The 20,451-nt window shown below is 41.5% G+C and overlaps 1 protein-coding gene across 16 annotated transcripts in view; it reads left to right on the forward strand.

The window, feature by feature from the left end:
- The first annotated feature begins 546 nt into the window (after window positions 1-546).
- Window positions 547-20,451, forward strand: part of NPL (N-acetylneuraminate pyruvate lyase) — a 50,018-nt gene continuing 30,113 nt past the window's right edge. For 6 of the 16 annotated variants that reach the window (XM_023728099.1, XM_023728108.1, XM_023728113.1 and 3 more), the window contains exons 1-2: window positions 826-840; window positions 6,209-6,280. In XM_023728099.1, coding sequence (XP_023583867.1) covers window positions 839-840; window positions 6,209-6,280 — 74 coding nt within the window. In that variant the 5' untranslated portion in view covers window positions 826-838. The other 10 variants (XM_004372896.2, XM_023728111.1, XM_023728103.1 and 7 more) reach the window with 9 other exon arrangements.

Here is a 20,451-nt window from a genome sequence, read left to right on the forward strand (position 1 = left end):
AACTCCTGTATTAGTAGCTAATCCACTTTTATTATCCGCTCATCTCTGTTTTAACAATGAGTGTATAGGATCGGGGTAGTAGCTCACCCTGAAGAAAACCAAATCCCTGATGGGCATCAGTCTTCTCGACACGTGCCTGAAACAGCAGCACAAATCTCAAAATCCAGAACCACGAAATACCCGCGTTATTGCAGGGCCCTGAGCAGGAGAAAACAAACAAAAAGAGCACAAGAAGCAGTCTGCAAGCGGAAAAGACTCGCGGGGCAGAAAGTGCGGGCGAGGTCTGTGCACCGCAGAGGTGAGGTGCGCCTAAGCCACGCCCTCCCAGAGACCCAGTTTGGGGTCTTCCTTGCGGTGCAACGATGCTACTTCAGCCCACATCGTTTAGGTACCTTACAAGGAAGCACACTCTATAAATGCATCACCTGTCGGGGCTTTCCTGGCCCGGCGGCTCGGCGGTGTGAGCGCAATGCCCTCGGCGGGTTTAGAGGGAAGGGCAAGAACTACAATCCCCAGGCGCCCCGGGGCGTGGCGGGCACGTGGTCTTAGGCCCAGGGCGGTGGCGGCGGCAATAAAGAGGCGGCGGGGGCGGCGGGTAACCAGCGGCCGGACTGCGCCAAGTGGCGGCGGCTTCCACGGCAACGGAGGCGGATCCACGGTGTCTCGGGTGAGCGCGGCCCGGGACGGCGCTGCAGTGGACCGACGGACGCAAACGGACAGACTGCCCGGCGAATTCGGGCAGATTGACGCGGGAGACGCGAACCCGGAGTGGGTGAGGCGGTGACAGACCCGGAGAAAGAGGGGAAGGCAGTTAAACCTGGGAAGTCGACTAGAGGAGATGTGGGTGCGACACTCTTCTGGCCTGGCAGTGCCCTGACAGACGGGGCAGAGGGACCTACTACTGCCCCTGGTTCTTTCCAGACCACATAGCCAGATCTCCAGGTTCCTTTTCTCAAAATATCAGAGTCAGCAACTGACCGGAAGCAGTTTAGCGATTACGTTTGATACAGCCACCCTTATTTTATGGGAAAACGATTGTATTTCTGCTTTTGGCTTTTTTTTTTTTTTTTTCATTTCCTGTTTCTGTATCTTCTTCTCCAAGTATTTCTCATCCTCCTTGTCCCGAGATAAACCCTCTCCCATTCCCAGAGATCCTTTGTTTTTCTTGAAACTTTGCTCTTTAAAAAAAAAAAAAAAAGAAATTAACCTCGGTGATTTGAATTCTTTGCACTAAAAGTTCTTGTCTATGGATAGAAGTATTTCAAGAGTAATACCCCTCCCCAGTGTTTTAGTAATAACATTCTAAACTCACATCAGATGTTACCTAGGAGGACATTTTAACCATTTGCTTTTGAATTATACAAGCTATGACAAATTTCAAAGCATAACATTCCCAAATTTAAAAGTTGAATTTACAAATACTATTCTGTTAAAGTTGCTGTCATCTTTTTATCCCAGTTCACAAAGTCAGAAACCTTAGTTATTAGTATATTGCTCTGTGCAAAGAGAAATTTGAAGTTTTTTCCTACCCCCTGTATGGTTTACGGTCTAAAAGTAGAGTCAAAGCTGCCTGGGTAATAACTCTGATGTTAGGTTAAAAAAAAAATAATAGTCAAGTGTTTGGGTGGATTCTAAAGGGTTAAGGAATTCTTTCCAGCTTGGAGGATCAGGGAACGTTCCCTGGCTTTTAAAGTGGGTTTTAATCTTTGGTTAGATTGAAGGAAAGAGCCCTTGTGGCACAAGGGTTAAAGCATGTGGCTGCTAACTGAAAGGTTGATGGTTCAAACCCAGCCAGTGGTTCCTCAGGAGAAAGACCTGGTGATGTGCTCCTGTAAAGATTAACACCCCCCCCCAAAAAAAAAAAAAACACCTGTTGTTGCCGAGTTGCTTCCGACTCGTAGTAACCCTATAGTACAAGGTAGAACTGCTGCATAGAGTTTCCAAGGCTTTGTGGGAGAAAAGACCTGGCGATCTGCTCTCGTAAAGATTAAACCCATTGCAGGCGAGTCAATTCTAACTCACAGGGACCCTGTAGGACAGAGTAGAACTGCCGCCATAAAGTTTCCAAGGCTTTTAAATCTTTACAGAAGCAGACTGGCACATCTTTCTCCCACAGAGTGGCTGGTGGGTTCAAACCACCGACCTTACAGTTAGCAGCCCAGCACTTAACCACTGCGTCACCGTCACCGGGGCTCCTTTGTAAAGATTACAGCCGAGGAAGCCCTAGGGGGCTGTTCTACTCTGTCACATGGGCTTGCTATGAGTCGAGATCTACTCGACAGCACCTGACAACAACACACACCAGGAGAAGTTGTGGGCATTTTCTAAGCAGGGCAAAGACGAGATTAGAAATATCTGTGTTACTGGAAGCCTGTGTTGACTGAAGGAGGGGAGAGTAGGGATTAGAATAGTGATTCCCAGCTCCCATCCCACACCCCCACAGGCCCTATGTTTGGAATTTTTTAACTAAACAAACCGCACTTAAGTGGCAGTTAATTTGATTTCTTTGCATCAAAGACACAAAACTGCCAGTCTGAGCTGCTGCCCATCTTAAGAATATCAATGTCACTGCCCTAAACTGATACAGAATGCAGCCCGAAGCACAAGAATATGGTGGTCTGTTTAGCATGAACAACCTAGTACTGTTTGAATTGGGGGACTTTTTTTAATGTCGAATCTAGTTCTCAGGGCTCTTACCACTTAAACTTTCTTGTGCCCTTTGCACCTGGGGTTGTGCCCATTGATCTAGATAAGAGGTAATAAAGGGGTAAGTTCTGAGAGGGGCAGTAAAGGAGGAAAGAAAGATTGCAAGGGAAGAAGATAACAGAATAGAAATCTTAATCCCGTAATAGACAAGAGCATTGCGGGTTGGAGAGGAGGCACCAGCAGAGCCGAAATGACCGGGAAGGTGGTGCAGGTGAGGGAATGGTGATAATACTTGCTAACGTCCTGTAGCCATCAAATAAGACTTCATGGATGGGCTAACTTGTATTTACTATGTGTCTGGCACTGTTATTGATTATGTACATTCATTCATTTGATTCTCTCAGTAACCCTATGAAACATTATTACAGTTATCCTCATTTACTGAAGGGGATAAATAACTGGTTAAGTAAGAGATTAAATAACTGGCCCAAGGTCACCCAGCTGGTAAGTCATAGAGCCAGGATGCACACCCATGAAGTCTGGCTTCAGAGCTGGCCTTCTTATTCCTCTACTGAAACGGGAAGAAATCATTTAGAAGACTTTTGGGGATCTTGAATTGAGATGCCTGTAGGAGTGTCAGGTGAAGATATGCAGCAAGTATAATACCATCAATCTTGTTTGATACTCATTACATTCTTCTGAATTAGACAGGGCCTATGTTAATGGCCTTTAAGACTGAGAAGCCAAGTGACCTGCCCATTATAGCACAGGTGGTCACATGAAGGATTAGAAGCTATGTCTTAGGACTTCTCGTCCCGTGTTTTTCCCCATGGGCCAGGTGATTGCATTTATCTTTCCAAACCTCCAGCATGATTTTAGTCACATTCTTCAAACTAGGAAAAGAGAAATCCCTAGTGTCATATGTATCTGGTAAGCTTCCCCTTTATTGCCCTACAATATAGGGCAAAGCTCCAGGCAGAATTTGGGCTTAATTTCAGGAGCAAGTCTTCCTAAGAACATATCTGTTTGTAAGGGGATGTATCGTGTTGGCCTTCCACTAAAGCAACAAGTATTCCTCAAGGGCTCACCTGAGCCAGGACTCTTGAAGGATAGCAGAAAAAGTAGATGATATAATCTCCTTATTTCAGAAGTTTAAACTCCTATTTGGGGAGATGAGATGAACAGTTTTAAAACGAGAACAGACCAAGCAAAGTAGTTTATAATTATTACAAGTAAGTAATGTAAGTACAGTGGACATTGGGTTTTTAAATGCACCCAAAAAAACAAACAAGTTGCTTTCAGGTCAGTTTCAACTCATAGTGACTCCTCATGTAGCAGAGTAGAACTGTGCTCCATAGGGTTTTCATGGCTGTGATCTTTCAGAAGCAGATTGCCAGGCTTTTCTTCTGAAGTGCCTTGGATGGATTTGAACCACCAACCTTTTCATTGGTAGCCAAGTGCTTAACCATTTGTACCGCCCAGGAACTCCTTTAAATGTACCAGTGACCATAGAACTATAACATACCCCCTCTTGTTTGACACCTGTAGACAACATTATATTTGCTGTAAGCCTTTTGTATAAGTCTTCTGTATAGTTTTCACCAGATATTATCTGATCATATTTTGTTTTCTTCTTGAATTGTTAGACTTCGCATTTGTGGCTTTGAATTATGTCTTACAGCTCAGAAAATAATAATACAGGAAGTCCCCGGGTTAAAAACATCCAGCTTGCATACAACCTGTAGTTACAACCGAACCCCCGTAAAGCCTATTAAAAATTCAAGGTACATAGAATGGTTTGTAATAACGGGGTGCTACTTTGTGAAGCGCATCAAAACATTATTATTATTACTCTATTATTATGTTAAAGATGTTTTACTGTATCTGGAAGTGTTTCTTTCATGTTTTTTATGCGTAGAAAGGTACACTATAAAGACAAACATTTGACTCCCATTAGATACAAATGGTACCTAACTGTTCCAACTTACGTACAAATTCAATTTAAGCACAGACTTAGGAACGAAACTCATTCGTAATCTGGGGACTGCCTATACTTCTTCAGTCACAGAAGGACAAACACTGTATGATCTCACTTACATGAAATAAGAAAATATATATAAGCCAAAGATTATTAGTGGTTACCAGGGGTAGGAGGTGAAGTTTTTGCTTAGGGGGCACTGAGTTTATTTTAATAGTGGGGAAATGTTTTGGAAGATAGCGAGAATGGTTGTACAACTTGAAGAATATAATCAGTGTCACTGAATTGTACGTGTAGAAATTGTTGAGTTAGCATATGTTTTGTTATGTTTATATGCACCACAGTAAATAAATGATACTAACTTACATTACTAGTAAGTGGCAGAGCTGGAAATTGAACCAGGCACTCTGCCTGTGGAATCCAGGCTGTTAACCACTAGGCTCTGTGCCTCTCGTTGCCTATGTTTTGAACTTCTTGAGTTTTTTTACACTGATTATGGACCAGTAAGGAGCCCTGATGGTACAGTGGTTAAGCACTCAGCTGCTAACTGAAAAGTCGGTAGTTCAAACCCACCAGCCAGTCTACTTCCGTAAAGATTATAGCCTTGGAAACACAAGGGAGCAGTTCTGCTCTGTCCTTTAGGGTCACTATGAGTCAGCATCAACTTCATGGCAATGGGCTTGGTTTTGGTATGGACAGGTACACTCTCTGCCTGATGGTGAAAGGTCCTCTGGCCCAAGTGGTGTCAGGTTGACTCTTCAGCAGTGAGCTCCCGGGCAGTGGAAGTCGCCATCCAGCCACAGTCTGAACTCCTCATTCAATCACCAGCATATTCATCCCATTTTAATTGAGCACCTGTAGGTTGGAGGAAGCATTCGGTGCAGGGAAAAGAAAGGCAGATAAAGCATTATTTCCTGCCCTCTGGGAGCCTGAGTAAGAGAGATGAATAAGTAATTGTGATGCAGTTTAAATATTTATACTAGAGCTAGGAAGACAAGGTAAAACTGGTCATAATTAGAATATGGGAGAACAGGTAGATCTGACGATAGCTGTGTAAATCATGCTGAAACCTGGAGACTAATTGCTGATTTTAGGTGATTCTAGCATAAAAGAATAGCAACATGAAGAGAGAAAAGAATGTCTCTCTTTTTGTTTTTTGACCATATTTCAATTTAATAGTAATTTTGTGTGCACTGTCCTTGGCCTCCTTGAGTTATATGCAGGTTCTTTCTTGGGTCTGCTGTTGTTTACCCCTGCTCTTTGAGGTTTCAGATTGCCTCACAAGCATCTGTGTAGATAAACTGGGAGGCCTTTCTGGTAGTATTTTCTAGGACATTGCCCTCTTCTTGTCTCCACCCTACCCTGTCTTTAAAAAAAAAAAAAAGAGCTTTCTCCGCATTAGAATTAAACTCTAAAATTTTACATCCTTCTCCTTTGCTCTGTGTGTGTGCATACTTGTAAGCATATTTTACAGTTCTAAACTGGAAATGGACTTTGCCCTGCCCAAGAGTTTTATCATTAATTAACATTCGTTAAAGAAAGAAAGGGATTACATTTTGTGTTTTCCATACTTTTTTCCAGCAGGACCATGGCCTCCTCAAAGAAGAAACTTGAAGGTCTCGTGGCTGCAACCATCACACCAATGACTGAGAATGGGTAACTATCATTTGGGGCCAGAAAGGGATCTGTTCTCCCTCTACTGAAATGGAGAAAAGTTCTCTATGATAAGGAGTCTCTGAGTGATGCAGATGGTTAACACGCTTGGCTGCTAACAGAAAGGTTAGAGGTTCGAGTCCACCCAGAGGTGCCTCAGAAGAAAGGCCTGGCAGTCTCCTTCCTTAAAACCAGCCATTGAAAACCCTATGGAGCACAGTTCTACTCTGACACCCATGGGGTCACCATGAGTTGGAATCAATTAGATGGCAATTGGTGGGGTTTTCTCTCTGTAACAAGAGGCACATATACTCTGCTGCTCTCTGGTATGATTGCCAAATGGCAGCTTCTGTTGGTCTCACCTCTGCCCTGTCTCAGACCTCCAAGTCAGAGAGCCAGAACCCAAAACCCATTGCTGTCGAGTTGATTCTGACTCATAGCGACCCTGTAGGACAGAGCAGAACTGCCCCATAGGATTTCTAAGGCTGTACTCTTTATGGAAGCAGACTGCCACATCTTACTCCCACGGAGCGGCTGGTGGGTTTAAACTGCCCACCTTTTGGTTAGCAGCTGAGCGCTTAACCACTGCACCACCAGGGATCCTTCAAGTCAGAGAAGAGGTCTCTATTATCCCACAGAGTGCAGGAAGGGAGAAGATAGGGCCCCTTGCCTTTCTCCCAATGTCTGTAGATCCACAAAGTAAATTCTCCTTGGATTTTATCACAATCCTGGCTTTACCGCATACAGCAACTAGAGCTGGATAAGGAGAATCCTGTTTCAGCAGGAACTGATCCCTCTAGGGATCCTATCTCTAGAGATCTGACTTAATGAAAATATTCCTGCCCTGAGAGAAGTGGGGAGGGGAGCTGCAAGATGGACCCCTTAGACACGTTTGTAGTCTTGTTTCAACACTGGTAGAATGTTGGCATGGGGGCAGGAGTGGGGCTGGGAAGATAACAACAGCCGATTGCTGAGTAATCATTACCCAAGCAAGAATTTTGACTTCCAGGTGACTACTATCACAGCCCCTTTGCTTGCACAATTAGATGATGGTCATGTGCCATGGGTACCCACGCATTCTGGATAATTCTTTTCTGGACATTGCCCCTGACAACAATATAGTTCATTCACCCCCTGGATCTAACTGTTTTTGACCTGTCGGGCGAGTGAGACTGCTGAAGCAGTTGGAATTCTGGCTTCTTTAAGCTTTTCTTCTCTTTCTCTATAAACTGTAAGAATAGTAATACTTACATCATGGAATCATGAGCATTAAGTGAGGTAATCCACACAGCAGTGCTTAGCACAGGGTCAGTACACACTTAGGTCGATAAGTTTGAATTGTTATTGTGGAATAAAGCAAGGTAAAAGGATGGTAAGGTATTTAAGATACCTTTAAATAAGGTCTTGCTTTTTGGTCTTTTGTTACTAAATTTGTAAACCTTAATTCTCCCCCTTCAAAGTAGATGAAATTTCTTATAGCTGTTAGTACCCTCATTCAAAGTTGGCCACACCGTAGTCTTCCATTAGATCATGGAGCATAAAACTAACAGCTCCTACGGTTTATGAAAAAGTACATCCTTACTAGGATAAAATTTTTTTGTGTGTGTGATTTAGGTGAAAGTTTACAGAGCAAATTAGTTTCTCATTAATTAATACACAAGTTTAGGATAAAATTCTTGCTGAGATGGTTTTAAATTACTTAGCTAGTTAATAGTAATTTTTTTTCCTGTTGCTTCTCCCTTTCTACAAGATCTAAGAAAGACTGAAGTCAGCTGTTTCTCAATGTGTCAGATAAAGGAGAACATGTGATTCATGAGTAAGCAGCTTTTAGTTTTTGTTACAGAGTGAGAGCCCCGTTTGTAAGCTCAAAACACTGCATCTGGTGGATGCTACTTTAACCTTTTTAATCAGAGCCCTCTTGGCCTGGAAGTGGCTCCTTAAAACAGCTCTGTTCATCTGGAATTCACTGAGTCAGTGTGTTCTTTCTCACTATTCTGTTTCCCTGGGAGGTTAGACCTTGTGGATAAGATATAACTAAAAAGACTCTGCTTTTCTGGATCCTTCTCCGTTTCCCAAATACCTCTGGCCCTGATGCCTTCATGTCACTATTTCTTTGTTTTTTGTGTTTTTTTTTCTTATCAATTCTCCTTTTCTATGAACCTCGCTTCCTTGAAGTATGAAATCAAAATAAGAATGCATTCTTTGTAGATACCTTATAAGAATTAAATAATGTATGTCAGTGTATAGCAAAGGCCTGGCAATCTGCTTCTGAAAGGGCACAGCCAGGAAAACCCTATGGGCCCAGTTCTACTCTGAAACACACGGGGTCACTATGAGTCAGAATCGACCTGATGGCACCTGATTTGGTTTTTCAGGCATGTGAGCTTTGTTAGTTCCTTTTACCCCACCACCAGCTGGTCCATCTGTACATTCCTGTCGGTACAAAGCAGGCTTAGAACACCACCAGAGCAGGCAGGCATTCATCTACTTGCCATTTACGTGGAACCTGCACTTCTTACATGTTTCAAGAGACAAGATGAAAGAAGGGGCACATAGAATCTAGTAACCAGAGATTCTGCCAGGTGACTGCCAGTCGTGCGGAGTTTGCCTAACATGGCATGTGCAGTATGCCACGCGCTCCGTAATTCTGAAAGGCTGGACAAGGACTGTTCCTGCATCTGTTTTTCTTCTTGATTCCAATGTATACTCACTGTTCAACTCAGAATGTACATTCATGTCATAGAGTGGGGGAAGTTGGCAGAAAGAACATGGTATTTTTTAAATGGATTTTAGTTAAAATTGGACACCTGAAGATGTTGAATAGGCAGATGCTGTGTTATATATATATTTTACAACTATTTAAAAAAATGGATTTGAGTTAATGTATCTGCGTCCTTGCCACCAGCTAACTGTCTGACGCTGGGGCAGTCATGTCACCTTTTAAGAGCTCCTTTTCATATTGTGTAAAGAGAAGGAGTTCAGCCACACAATCTCTAAGGCCTGGTCCAATTATCAGGGTCTGCAGTCTTCTGGTGTTACGTCATTAGGGATATTGTGGTGATCACCACTAAGTAAGAATGTGTGAAGTACCTTCAATTCTAGTCCATCCGCCACACTGGAGCCTAGTGAGCTTCCTAGTAAATAAATCTGATCATGTCCTGTCCTCTTTAAGAATCTCTGTTGACTCTTTTTTTTCTAAGCCTTGCTGCTCATTGTAGGGTCCGTAGACCAGTTGCTCCAGCATCACATGGGGATACATAGAAATGCAGACTTCAGGAGTCCCTGGGTGATGCCAAGAGTTAAGCCCTCGGCTACTAACTGAAAGGTTGGCTGTTCAAATTCACCCAGAGGTGCCTTGGAAGCAAGTTCTGGAGCCATTGAAAGAAATGCAGACTCTCAGGCCCTATCGCATACTTGCTGAATCAGAATCTGCATTTTTAACTGTATCCCCAGATGATTCTTAAGCATATTAAAGTCTGAGATGAATTGGTCAAAAGGTGAAACCCCAGACACCCTGGGATGGCATCAGAAGTCTTTCACAATTTATCTTTCTTGCTTCATTTCTATTTCCCCAAACATACCATACTCTTTTTTTCCCTCTGGACCTTTACAAATTCTGTTTCGTCTACCTTTTTTCCACCACCACCCTCTCCTTCCTCTATTCCACCTGAACACTTCTACTCACCCATCAAAATCCATCCTTCAGTAATCCTTCCCCAGTTTCCCTAAACAGAGTTAGACAGTGCTTATTCTATGATCTCATGACACCCTGTGCAAGTCTTTTCACATTGCATCAAAAGTGTTTATAATAATTATTTATTACATATCTGCCTTTCCCAGCAGGCTTTGAGCTACTTAACCTATTAAACAAATATTTATTGTGTGCCAGGCAGTATGCAAAGACGGAGCATGTGTCTTATCTTTGTATCTTCAGCGTCTAGCAGTTTTTTATTTCATGAGTGAATATACTACAGGAGTGAATAGCACTGCTGGCCAAAGAGGAAGGAGGAAAGGAAGTTATGTGCCAGCCACCGTGCTGGGCATTTTACTAGCATGTTCTAGTTTAATCTTCACAGTAACCTCTGTGAGGTAGCTGTTACCTCTATTTTTGCAGTTGAGGAAACAGGGATCCTCAAGGTTAACACACTTGCTCCAAGCCATGTAGCTGGAAAGGAAGGTCTTTCTCTACCCAACCCAACCTTCATCTTTTTCTACGTAAGAGTAAAAGACTTCTGCTTTCCGTAGTTCTTTCAAGAAGTCACTTTTTCCTTTGGAAAAAACAGAACAGTGGTTCGAACAGAAAATCCGTTTCAGGCTGACCAAAATATCTAGGGAAAAAAAAAATTGTGTTTTCTTCTTCAGATGCCCTTGGCTTCAGCATGGCAGTCTTCACAAGACTCTCTGGTAAAAATGAACTTGCTACCTCAGTCAGAAAGGGCCTGGGCTGCTGGAGCAGGAGTTGTGTAGGTTATTGTTTCAACAGTGTCTGGGAGACTAAGTGATCCAGACTTCCAGGACAGAACATTTTCTACCTTAGGCGAGACAGGGCAGTTACTGGCCGTGCATGCTTCTCTGACGGAGGAGTTTTGATTTAGCCAAGTAGTTATTTTGCCTAAAGCACACATTTCTTCTGATTTTGAATCTCGAGTTATATATGAAAGACAAAAGAATGGAAAGTCAGATTTTCTGATATGCTTGCCAGATCATGCCAGTTGTGAAAATAGTCTGACCTGTGGATTCTGTATTCTCACATGAAGTGAGTCTTTCACTGTGTGTCACGCACCAAGAGAGGGAATGGACAGCCATAGGGATTTTTCTCTGAAGAGCCACTTTAAAAAAAAATTCTGTTATCCTTATGCCCTGAGAGAAGAGTGTACGTGCAGTTTCACAATTCACCCACTCTGGATCTCAGTTTGTATTAAAAATAATTTCATAAGACTTGTCTTATCAAATTGTCCAAACTAATATCCAAGAACAGAGAATTAGCTAAATTAATTATGTTCGTTCATACAATGGAATGCTGTGTAGCCAATATAGTGACAGAATATCTGAAGTTGTGAGGAAGTATACAATTTAGAATGCTAAGTGAAAAGACATTACAAAATCATGTATAATATGACTCCATTTATATTAGAAAATAATACGTTGTGTATTTGTTGTTAGAGAAATATGAAACTAATAAGAGTGATCATCTCTGGGGAGATCTTGACTGTATTATCCTTTTTTATGGTGCTTATTTTCTAAAATAAACTATTTAGGTTTTGTGATGTGAAAAAATTCCTTTATTAAAAAAATAACAAAAACATGGACCTAGGCCAAAGAATCTGAACCCATAGGAATTGAAAATAAGACATTAAATTGTGGTTAGAGGCATAGGGATGACTACAGCAAACATGGAACTGGTCTTGGGCCACTCTCCCCTGAGGTTGCCCAATGGTTAGATATGTTTGCAGGGCTCCTGGAGGAAGAGAAGATGCATTGGAAAGCGAGTCTGGCCTTTTCAAGTAAACTGACTTGCTTCACTTTTTGTTGGGTAAGCATAGAGCGCTAGGCACCTAGCCAGTGGGGAGAATAATGCCATTTCATTGTTTTCCTTCTCCCTAGTGACTTCCTGATAATTGATACGGTGCCTCCAGCAATGAAAATAAATCTGGTGTCTTAGTTATCGGGTGCTGCTATAACAGAAATACCAAAAGTTGTGGCTTTAACAAAGAGAAATTTATTCTCTCACAGTCTAGGAGGCTAGAAGTCTAAATTCAGGGTGCCAGCTCCAGGGAAGGCTGTCTCTCTCTGTCAGCTCTGGGAGAAGGTCCTTATCATCAATCTTCCCCTGGTCTAGTAGCTTCTCAGCACAGGGACCCTGGGTCCAAAGGACACGCTCCCCTCCTAGTTCTTCATTCTTGCTGGCATGAGGTCCCTCTCGTCTCTGTTTACTTCTCTCTTTTATATCTCGAAAGAGTTGACTGAAGATATAACCTAATCCTGTAGATTGAGTCCTACCTCATTAACATAACTGCCTCTAATCCTGCCTCATTCACACCATAGAGGTTAGGCTTTACAACACATAGGATAATCACATCAGATCACAAAATGGTAGACAGCCACACAGTACTGGGAATCATGGCCTAGCCAAGTTGACAGATATTTTGGGGGGACACAGTTCAGACCATGATACCTGGGTACCTTGGGGTGGTAGAGAAGGATGGGAAAACAGGGAAGTGAGGTGAGTCCCCAGAGAGGATTATTATCATGTTGCCACCTTAACCCTGCTGTTTCAAGCACCTTTGTGACAAATCTGGTAGCAGCGCTTAGTGATTTGACCTGGTCCACTTGTCACTGGAACAGGTGGGCATCTCTGCCCAGAGCTGTGTCCTCACACTGCAGAGTCAGGCAGGGATCTTAAATGTCTGAGGTGGCCTGGGCACGGCTGTGCCTGAAAAGGGGGCAACTGCTCCTCATTCCAGACAATTGCAGTGGTATGGAAATGTAGGCTTGACATTGAATAGCCAGATCTTCTGGCTAGTCAAATAAAGCCCGTTTTTTTAACATTAAAAAAAAAAAAAATTAACATTGTGAAAGTCAGACAAAACACATTTAGGGTGGAGCTTCAAGACATTATGTTGAGAGAAATGTCAATCACAAAAGGACAAATATTGTATAACCTCACTTATATAAAAAGACAAGAAAAGGCAAATATATAGAGACCAAAGTTTATTAGTGGTTACTAGGGGTGGGAGGGAAGGGAAAAAGGGGGTTGTGATGGAAAAATCACATTAAGGGTAAGATTGTGCAGCCAATTATTGTAATTTCTGCCAATAAGTTGAACACCTGTAAAAAGTTGAATTGGCCTCAACTGAAGTCACTCCCAAAGTTCACCTTTCAGCCAAAGATTAGACATGTCTATAAAACAAACAATAACACACCTGGGAAACATGCTTCTTAGTTTAATCGAGTATATGAGACCAGATGGGCAACAGCTATCCAAAAGTAAAGATAGGAAGGCAGGAAGGGACAGAAAAACTGGACAAATGGACACGGGGAACCTGGAGTGTCAGGGGAAAGGCGGAGAGTGCTGACACATTGCCGGGATTGCAACCAATGTCACAAAACAACTTGTGTATAGATTTTTTAATGAGAAACTAATTTGCACTGTAAACTTTCACCTAAAGCACAATAAAAAAATTTTTTAAAAAGTTGAATTGGCAGAAGTTGTATGATAAATACATTTACAACAACAACAACCAAAAAAAGTAGTTGTTGAGGCTGTTTATGTACAACCAAACACCTCATGGGATTTGGTTCATTGGTTTGGAGGTTTAGGGTCATGGTTTTATGGGACATCCCAGTTAATCGGCCTAATTACATGTTTAGTGCTTCTGTTCTACCCCTGGTTCATTGTGTAGTACTTGCGGTCTTAAAAGCTTGCAAGGGATTGTCCAAGGCACAATAATTGTTCTCTATTCACCTGGAACAACAGAGGAAGAAAGAGAGTCAGGAATAAGAGGAGCATATGGAATGTGTGGCTAATTGCCTCCGTGAACAACTGCCACCTTTGCCATGAGACCAGAACTGGATTGCGCCCAGCTACCATTACTGAACATTTTGATCAAAGATTCCATAGAAGAATCCTGATCAAAAGGGGGAAAATGCAGAACAGAATTTCAAATTCTCATGGACTCCAGACTTTCTGGAGCCATGGAGGGTATATAAACCCCTGAAACAATTGACCTGAGATAATCTTTAAAACCTTAAACCAAAATTATCCCCTGAAATCTTCTTAAGACCAAACAATAGTTTAGCTTAACTAGTAAAGATTGTCTGCCTTGAGCATTATGCTGTCTTAGGAACTTTATATATGAGATCAATGTGACAATAGCAACTCAAAAGATTAGATAGGAATCTTAGGGGGCAGTGAGTTTATGTTAATTAGGGAGGAACAATTCAGAAAAGGAGGGTGAGAATGGTTGCACAACTAGAAGAATGTAACAATCTAAATTGTACATGTAGAAATGGTTGAATTGGTGTATGTTTTGCTGTGTATATTCTCAACAACAATAAAATAAAATTGAGGGGAAAAAAAAAACCCTCTTTAGGTGTCTAATTTCTCTGAGGAGACTTGGTAACTCCAAAGGCTCTAAGTCCAAGGACATTTTCTGGGTGAGTCTGCTCTGCCTTAGAAATGTTACCATTAATGTCACTCTTGTAGGTTCAGGGCATTTTACCAGAAAGAGCAAACTGTTTTCTATAAGGGGACAAATGATATTTCACCCACTAGCACCCCTAACCTGGGTGAATTTGTCAGGTTAGTCAGCCTGTCATCCAACAAGGCCTGAGAGAGTTTCACAGGGGAAGGCAAGGGTAGGTATAGGAAGCATGCCTGGTCGGACGCTACCCACTGAGACCCTAAAACTGTGAAGTTCACTGAAGAAGAAGAACTGTGAGGCCCTTCTTCACCTGTTACACACTCACCTAGATCTGCCTGAGCTAACCCCCAAGAAAGAGGAAGACACCAGAAAAGGGCCAGCTCTCAAGGAATTTTGTAGGAAAGGAACATCATAGGGTTTCATCTTCTTTATTTTTCCAGACCCAGCTCAAATGCCACCTTTTTTTGAAGTCTCCTTCCCAGTCTCCCTAGTTGGAATTTGTCAGTCCCTCCTCTGAACTCCCATATACTTCATTTTTGACTCAGCTGTAGCCTTCATCATATTTTCGTTTCTATTTTAGTTATTCATATACACTATGTCCTTCACTGAATTAATAGTGAAATGGAGAAGCATCATGCAAGTGTGAGGATAAGCTACTTTTAAAGTCAGCCATCATTGGCGATTCTGTCATTGTAAGTTCCCACATCACCCCTTCCTTGCCCAACCTTTGTTGAGCACCTGCTCCATACCAGGTGCAGTCTAGGAATTGCAAGATGTAGAAGGCACAGTCTCTGCCTTCAGGACGTTCTTGCGTTAGCCTGGAAGGTAGGCATAAACAATTTATAAAGTGATACTTGTAATAATAGAAATGTGAACTTCTTTGGTAAAAGTCTGTAGTATTTCCTGTCTTTCTGATTGAGAAATAATAGCAGCAATAACTATTGTGTATTTATTGTGAACCATAAATAATGCTGAGCATTTGTGCTAGATGCTGAAGTAGGCATTCTCTGCTGAGTTTAGAGTCTACTTTGGGGATCCACACCTACACCCTATACCCCAACAGGCTGGGTAAGTCAGTTTCTCTCCTTAAGAATTTCTGAAACTGGAAACAAGCTCTCCAACTTGCTTTTTCAGATGAGAAAGGGTTTGTTTGATTAAACTGAAAGAATGCAAATCCAAATGAGAACAGTGCGTATCCCTGTGAAAGCTCTGCAGGTTCCTCCCTTGTGAGGACGCCAGCCCTGCTTTCCACGTCTTTGTGTATGTGGCCTGTTGAGGGGAGATGTGTGTTGAGGTGCCCGTGAAAGTGCAGGAGCCACCATGTTTGAAGTTATAACTCTGACACAGGCTACTGCCCAGTCTAATTTTATTTCCAGTTTCTGATCTGTCATTCCACACTCCCCTGGAGCTGCTGCAGCTGTTTCCTGGTTGCTTGCATGAGTAGATGGGCATCAGTGGTCAAACGCAGACTTGGTACCACACAGTTGTAGGCATCTGTTGTCAGCTGAAGGCCGTAAAGTGTTATAGAAGTCAGCATTCTCCTTTTTTTTTTTTTTTTGCAGATGAAAATGCCTACTACAAAAAAACAAAGACAATTTTGGGGATTAGTTGGGTATTGTAGACAGTGGATTCTAGCTTTTGCAAAACATGAAAAAGCACTAACAGAAAAATTGCATGATAATTCCCCAGACACTTTGGTCTGGTCTGGTCCTAGAGTCTAAAAAGGCCATGACACAACTGAAATTGGCTATAGCCTCTCCCCCAACATTGAGGAGTCCAATTTTTAAAAAACCTTTCCACTTGTTTTGTCATGAACATAAAAGTGCTGCTAGTAGAATATTAAACTCAAAGGTTGGGTCTAGCCTATAGACCAATAGCTTATTTTTTAGTTCTTCTAGATGGCATGGAACTGGGAATGCCTGGGTGTGATTCCATGCTGTAGCAACCACCTCCGTTCTTGTTGAAAAGGCCCAAGCTTTAACTTTGGGACATTTGACTTATTTGCAAGTCCCACATGCAGTGACTGCCATCTTACAAGTGCATAAAACCCAGCATTTGTCAGCGTGCCATTAAACTAGTTATGAACAAGCATTGTTATCAAATCCAAATAGTGCCGAGGAGATACAGTCTTCTAAATCCTGCTACTTTCTTGCCAAATCCTGACCAAATGGATGTTAATGATTATACAATGGTAATAGAAGACACCAGGCCTCAACCTGACTTATCAGATTTTCCTATTCAAAACGCTGATTTGATAATGTTTACCAATGGGTCATATGCATGTAATAAAAATGGCTTGCTTAAGACTTCTGTAGTAACTTCTTATAAAATTCTAGAAGCTTATGTTTTGTCAGATTAAATCGGCATAGGCCACTGAATTAATAGCAGCTACTAGCACTGCAATTCTTAGTTCTGGACTTAAAAAGTGAACATTTATACTGATAATAAATGTGTGTTTTGTGTCTGTCATGCAACAGGGAAAATTTGGAAAACTAGGAGTTTTTTTTTTAATTTCTGTTATAAATTTTTTTTTTATTGTACTTTAGATGAAGGTTTACAGAACAAATAGTTTCTCCTTAAACAGTTAGTACACATATTGTTTTATGACAATGGTTAACAACCCCACGACATGTCGACACTGTCCCTTCTCAACCTTGGGTTCCCTATTACCAAGTTTCCTGTCCCCTCCTGCCTTCTAGACCTTGTCCCTGGACTGTTGAGCCTCATTGGTCTTGTTTTGTTTTATGGGGCTGTCTAATCTTTGGCTGAAGGGTGAACCTTGGGAGTTACTTCATTACTGAGCTAAAAGGGTGTCCGGGGGCCATACTCTCGAGGTTTCTCCAGTCTCTGTCAGGCCAGTAAATCTGGTCTTCTTTTGTGAGTTAGAGTTTTGTTCTACATTTTTCTCCAGCTCTGTGTGGGACCTTTTGTTGTGATCTCGGTCAGAGCAGTCAGTGGTGGTAGCTGGGCACCATCTCGTGGTACTGGACTCAGTCTGGTGGAGGCCGTGGTAGTAGTGGTCAGTCTATTAGTCCTTTGGACTAATCTTTTCCTTGTGTCTTGTTTTCTTCATTCTTCCTTGCTCCTGAAGGGGTAAGACAGTGGAGTATCTTACGTGGCTGCTCACAGGCTTTTAAGACCCCAGACTCTACTCACCAAGGTAGAATGTAAGACATTTTTATCTTTATAAACTGAGTTATGCCAAGTGAGCTAGGTATTCCCTGAGACCATGGTCCCCACAGGCCTCCGCCCAGCAATTCAGTCCCTCAGGGAGTTTGGATGTGTCTGTGGAGCTTCCATGACCTTTCCTGGTACACGTTGTGCTGGCTTCCCCAGTATTGTGTACTGTCTTACCCTTCACCAAAGTTATCACTTATCTATTATCTATTTAGTTCCCTCCCCCATCCCTCGTAACCAACAAAGATTTTCTTTTTGTGTGTAAACTTTTTCACGAGTTTTTACAGTAGATGTCTCAGACTATATTTGTCCTTTTGTGATTGACTTATTTCACTCAGCATAATATCCTCCAGTTTCATCCATGTTATGAGATAATCACAGACTCATCATTGTTCTTTATCATTGCATAATACTCCATTGTGTGTATATCCATAGTTTGTTTATCCATTCATCTGTTGATGGGCATCTAGGTTGGTTCTATCTTTTTGCTATTGTGAACAATGCTACAGTGAACATGGGTGTGCATATGTCTATTCGTGTGATGGCTCTTATTTCTCTAAGATATATTCCTAGGAGTGGGATTGCTGGATCCTGTACTATTTCTATTTCTAGCTTTCTAAGGAAGCACCATGTCATTTTCCAAAATGGTTGTATCATTATGCATTCCCACCAGCAGTGCATAAGAGTTCCAATCTCCCAGTAGCCTCTCCAACATTTGTTATTTCCAGTGCTTTTGGTTTGATTTGTGCCAGTAATGCCAGGGTGAGATGGTATCTTATTGTGGTTTTAATTTGCATTTCTCTAATGGCTAGTGATCGGGAGCATTTCCTCATGTGTCTGTTGGCCACTTAAATGTCTTCTTTGGTGAAGTGTCTGTTCATTTCCTTTGCCCATTTGTTAATTGGATTATTTGTCTTTTTGTTGTAGAGGTGTTGGATTTTCTTGTAGATTTTACAGATTAGACCTTTGTCCGACTTGTAATGTCCAAAAATTTTTTCCCAGTCTGTAGGTTCTCTTTTTACTCTTTTGGTGAAGTCTTTTTGATGAGCATAAGTGTTTAATTTTTAGAAGATCCCAGTTATCTAGCTTATCTTCTGGAGTTTGTGTGTTGTTGGTGATGGTTTGTATCCTGTTAATGCCTTGCATTAGGGCCTCTAGCATTGATCCTATTGTTTCTTCTATGAACTTTATAGTTTTTGGCTTTATATTTAGGTCTTTGATCCATTTTGAATTAGTTTTTGTGTATGCTGTGAGGTATGGGTCCTGTTTCATTTTTTTGCAGACAGACATCCAGTTTTGCCAGAACCATTTGTTAAAAAGATGGTCTTTTCCCCATTTGATGGACTTTGGACCCTTGTCAGAGAGCAGGTGACTGTAGGTGGATGGATTTTCATCTGGGTTCTCAATTCTGTTTCTTTGGTCAATGTATCTGTTGTTGTACCAGTACCAGGCTGTTTTGACTACCGTAGCTGTATAGTGGGTTCTGAGGTCTGGTAGTGCAAGTCCTCCTGCTTTATTCTTCTTCAGTAGTGCTTTACTTATCCAGGGCTTCTTCCCTTTCCATATAAAGTTAACGATTAGTGTTTCCATCTCTTTAAACAATATTGTTGGTATTTGGATAGGGATTGCATTGTATTTGTAAATTGCTTTGGGTAGAATTGTCCTTTTCACTATGTTGCGTCTACCTATCCATGAGCATGGTATGTTTTTCCATTTATGTAGATCTCTTTGAGTTTCTTACAGTTGTGTTTTGTAGTTTTCCTTGTATGGGTCTTTTACATCCCTGGTTACATTTATTCCTAAGTATTTTATTTTTTTAGGGGCTATTATAAATGGTATTGTTTTCCTGATTTCCTTTTCACCATTCTCTTTTTTGGTGTATAGGAATTCAACTGATTTTTGTATGTTTATCTTGTATCGTGCTACTCTGCTGAATCTTTCTATTAGTTCCAGTAGTTTTCTTGTGGAGTCTTTAGGGTTTTCTATGTACAGTATCATATCATTTGCAAACAGGGACAGTGTAACTTCTTCATTACCAATTTGGATGCCCTTTATTTCCTTTTCTTGCCTTATTGCTCTAGCTAGGACTTCTAGCACAATGTTAAACAGGAGGGTAGATAAAGGGCATCCTTGTCTTGTTCCTGTTCTCAAGGAGAATGTTTTCAGCCTTTCTCCATTAAGAATGATGTTGGCCATTGGTTTTGCATAGATGCCCTTTATTATGTTGAGAAATATCCCTTCTTTACCTATTTTATTGAGAGTTTTTATCAGGAACAGGTGTTAGACTTTGTCGAATGCCTTTTCTGCATCAGTTGAGATGATCATGTGATTCTTTTATTTATGTGGTGGATTACGCTGATTGATTTTCTAATGTTGAACCATCCTTGCATACTTGGTATGAATCCTACTTGGGCGTGGTGTCTTATTTTGTTGATATGATGTTGAATTCTGTTGGCTAGAATCCTGTTGAGAATTTTTGCATCTATATTCATGAGAGATATTGGTCAGTAATTTTCCTTTTTTGTGGCATCTTTGCCTGGTTTTGGTATCAGGGTTATGCTGGCTTCATAGAATGAATTTGGAAGTGTTACTTCCTTTTCTATGTTCTGAAATAGTTTGAGTAGTACTGGTATAAGCTCTTCTCTGAATGTTTGGTAGAATTCATCAGTGAAGCCATCTGGGTCGGGGCTTTGTTTTGTTGGGAGGTTTTTTTTATTACCTTTTCAATCTCTTCACTTGTTATGGGTCTGTTCAGATTTTCAGCATCCCTTTGTGTTAGTTTGGGTAGGTAGTGTGTTTCTAGAAATTTATCCATTTCCTCTAGGTTTTCAAATTTGTTGGAGTATAGTTTTT

This window comes from Trichechus manatus, unplaced genomic scaffold, assembly GCF_000243295.1.
Source record: "Trichechus manatus latirostris isolate Lorelei unplaced genomic scaffold, TriManLat1.0 scaffold00021, whole genome shotgun sequence".
NCBI classification, from domain to species: Eukaryota; Metazoa; Chordata; class Mammalia; order Sirenia; family Trichechidae; genus Trichechus; species Trichechus manatus.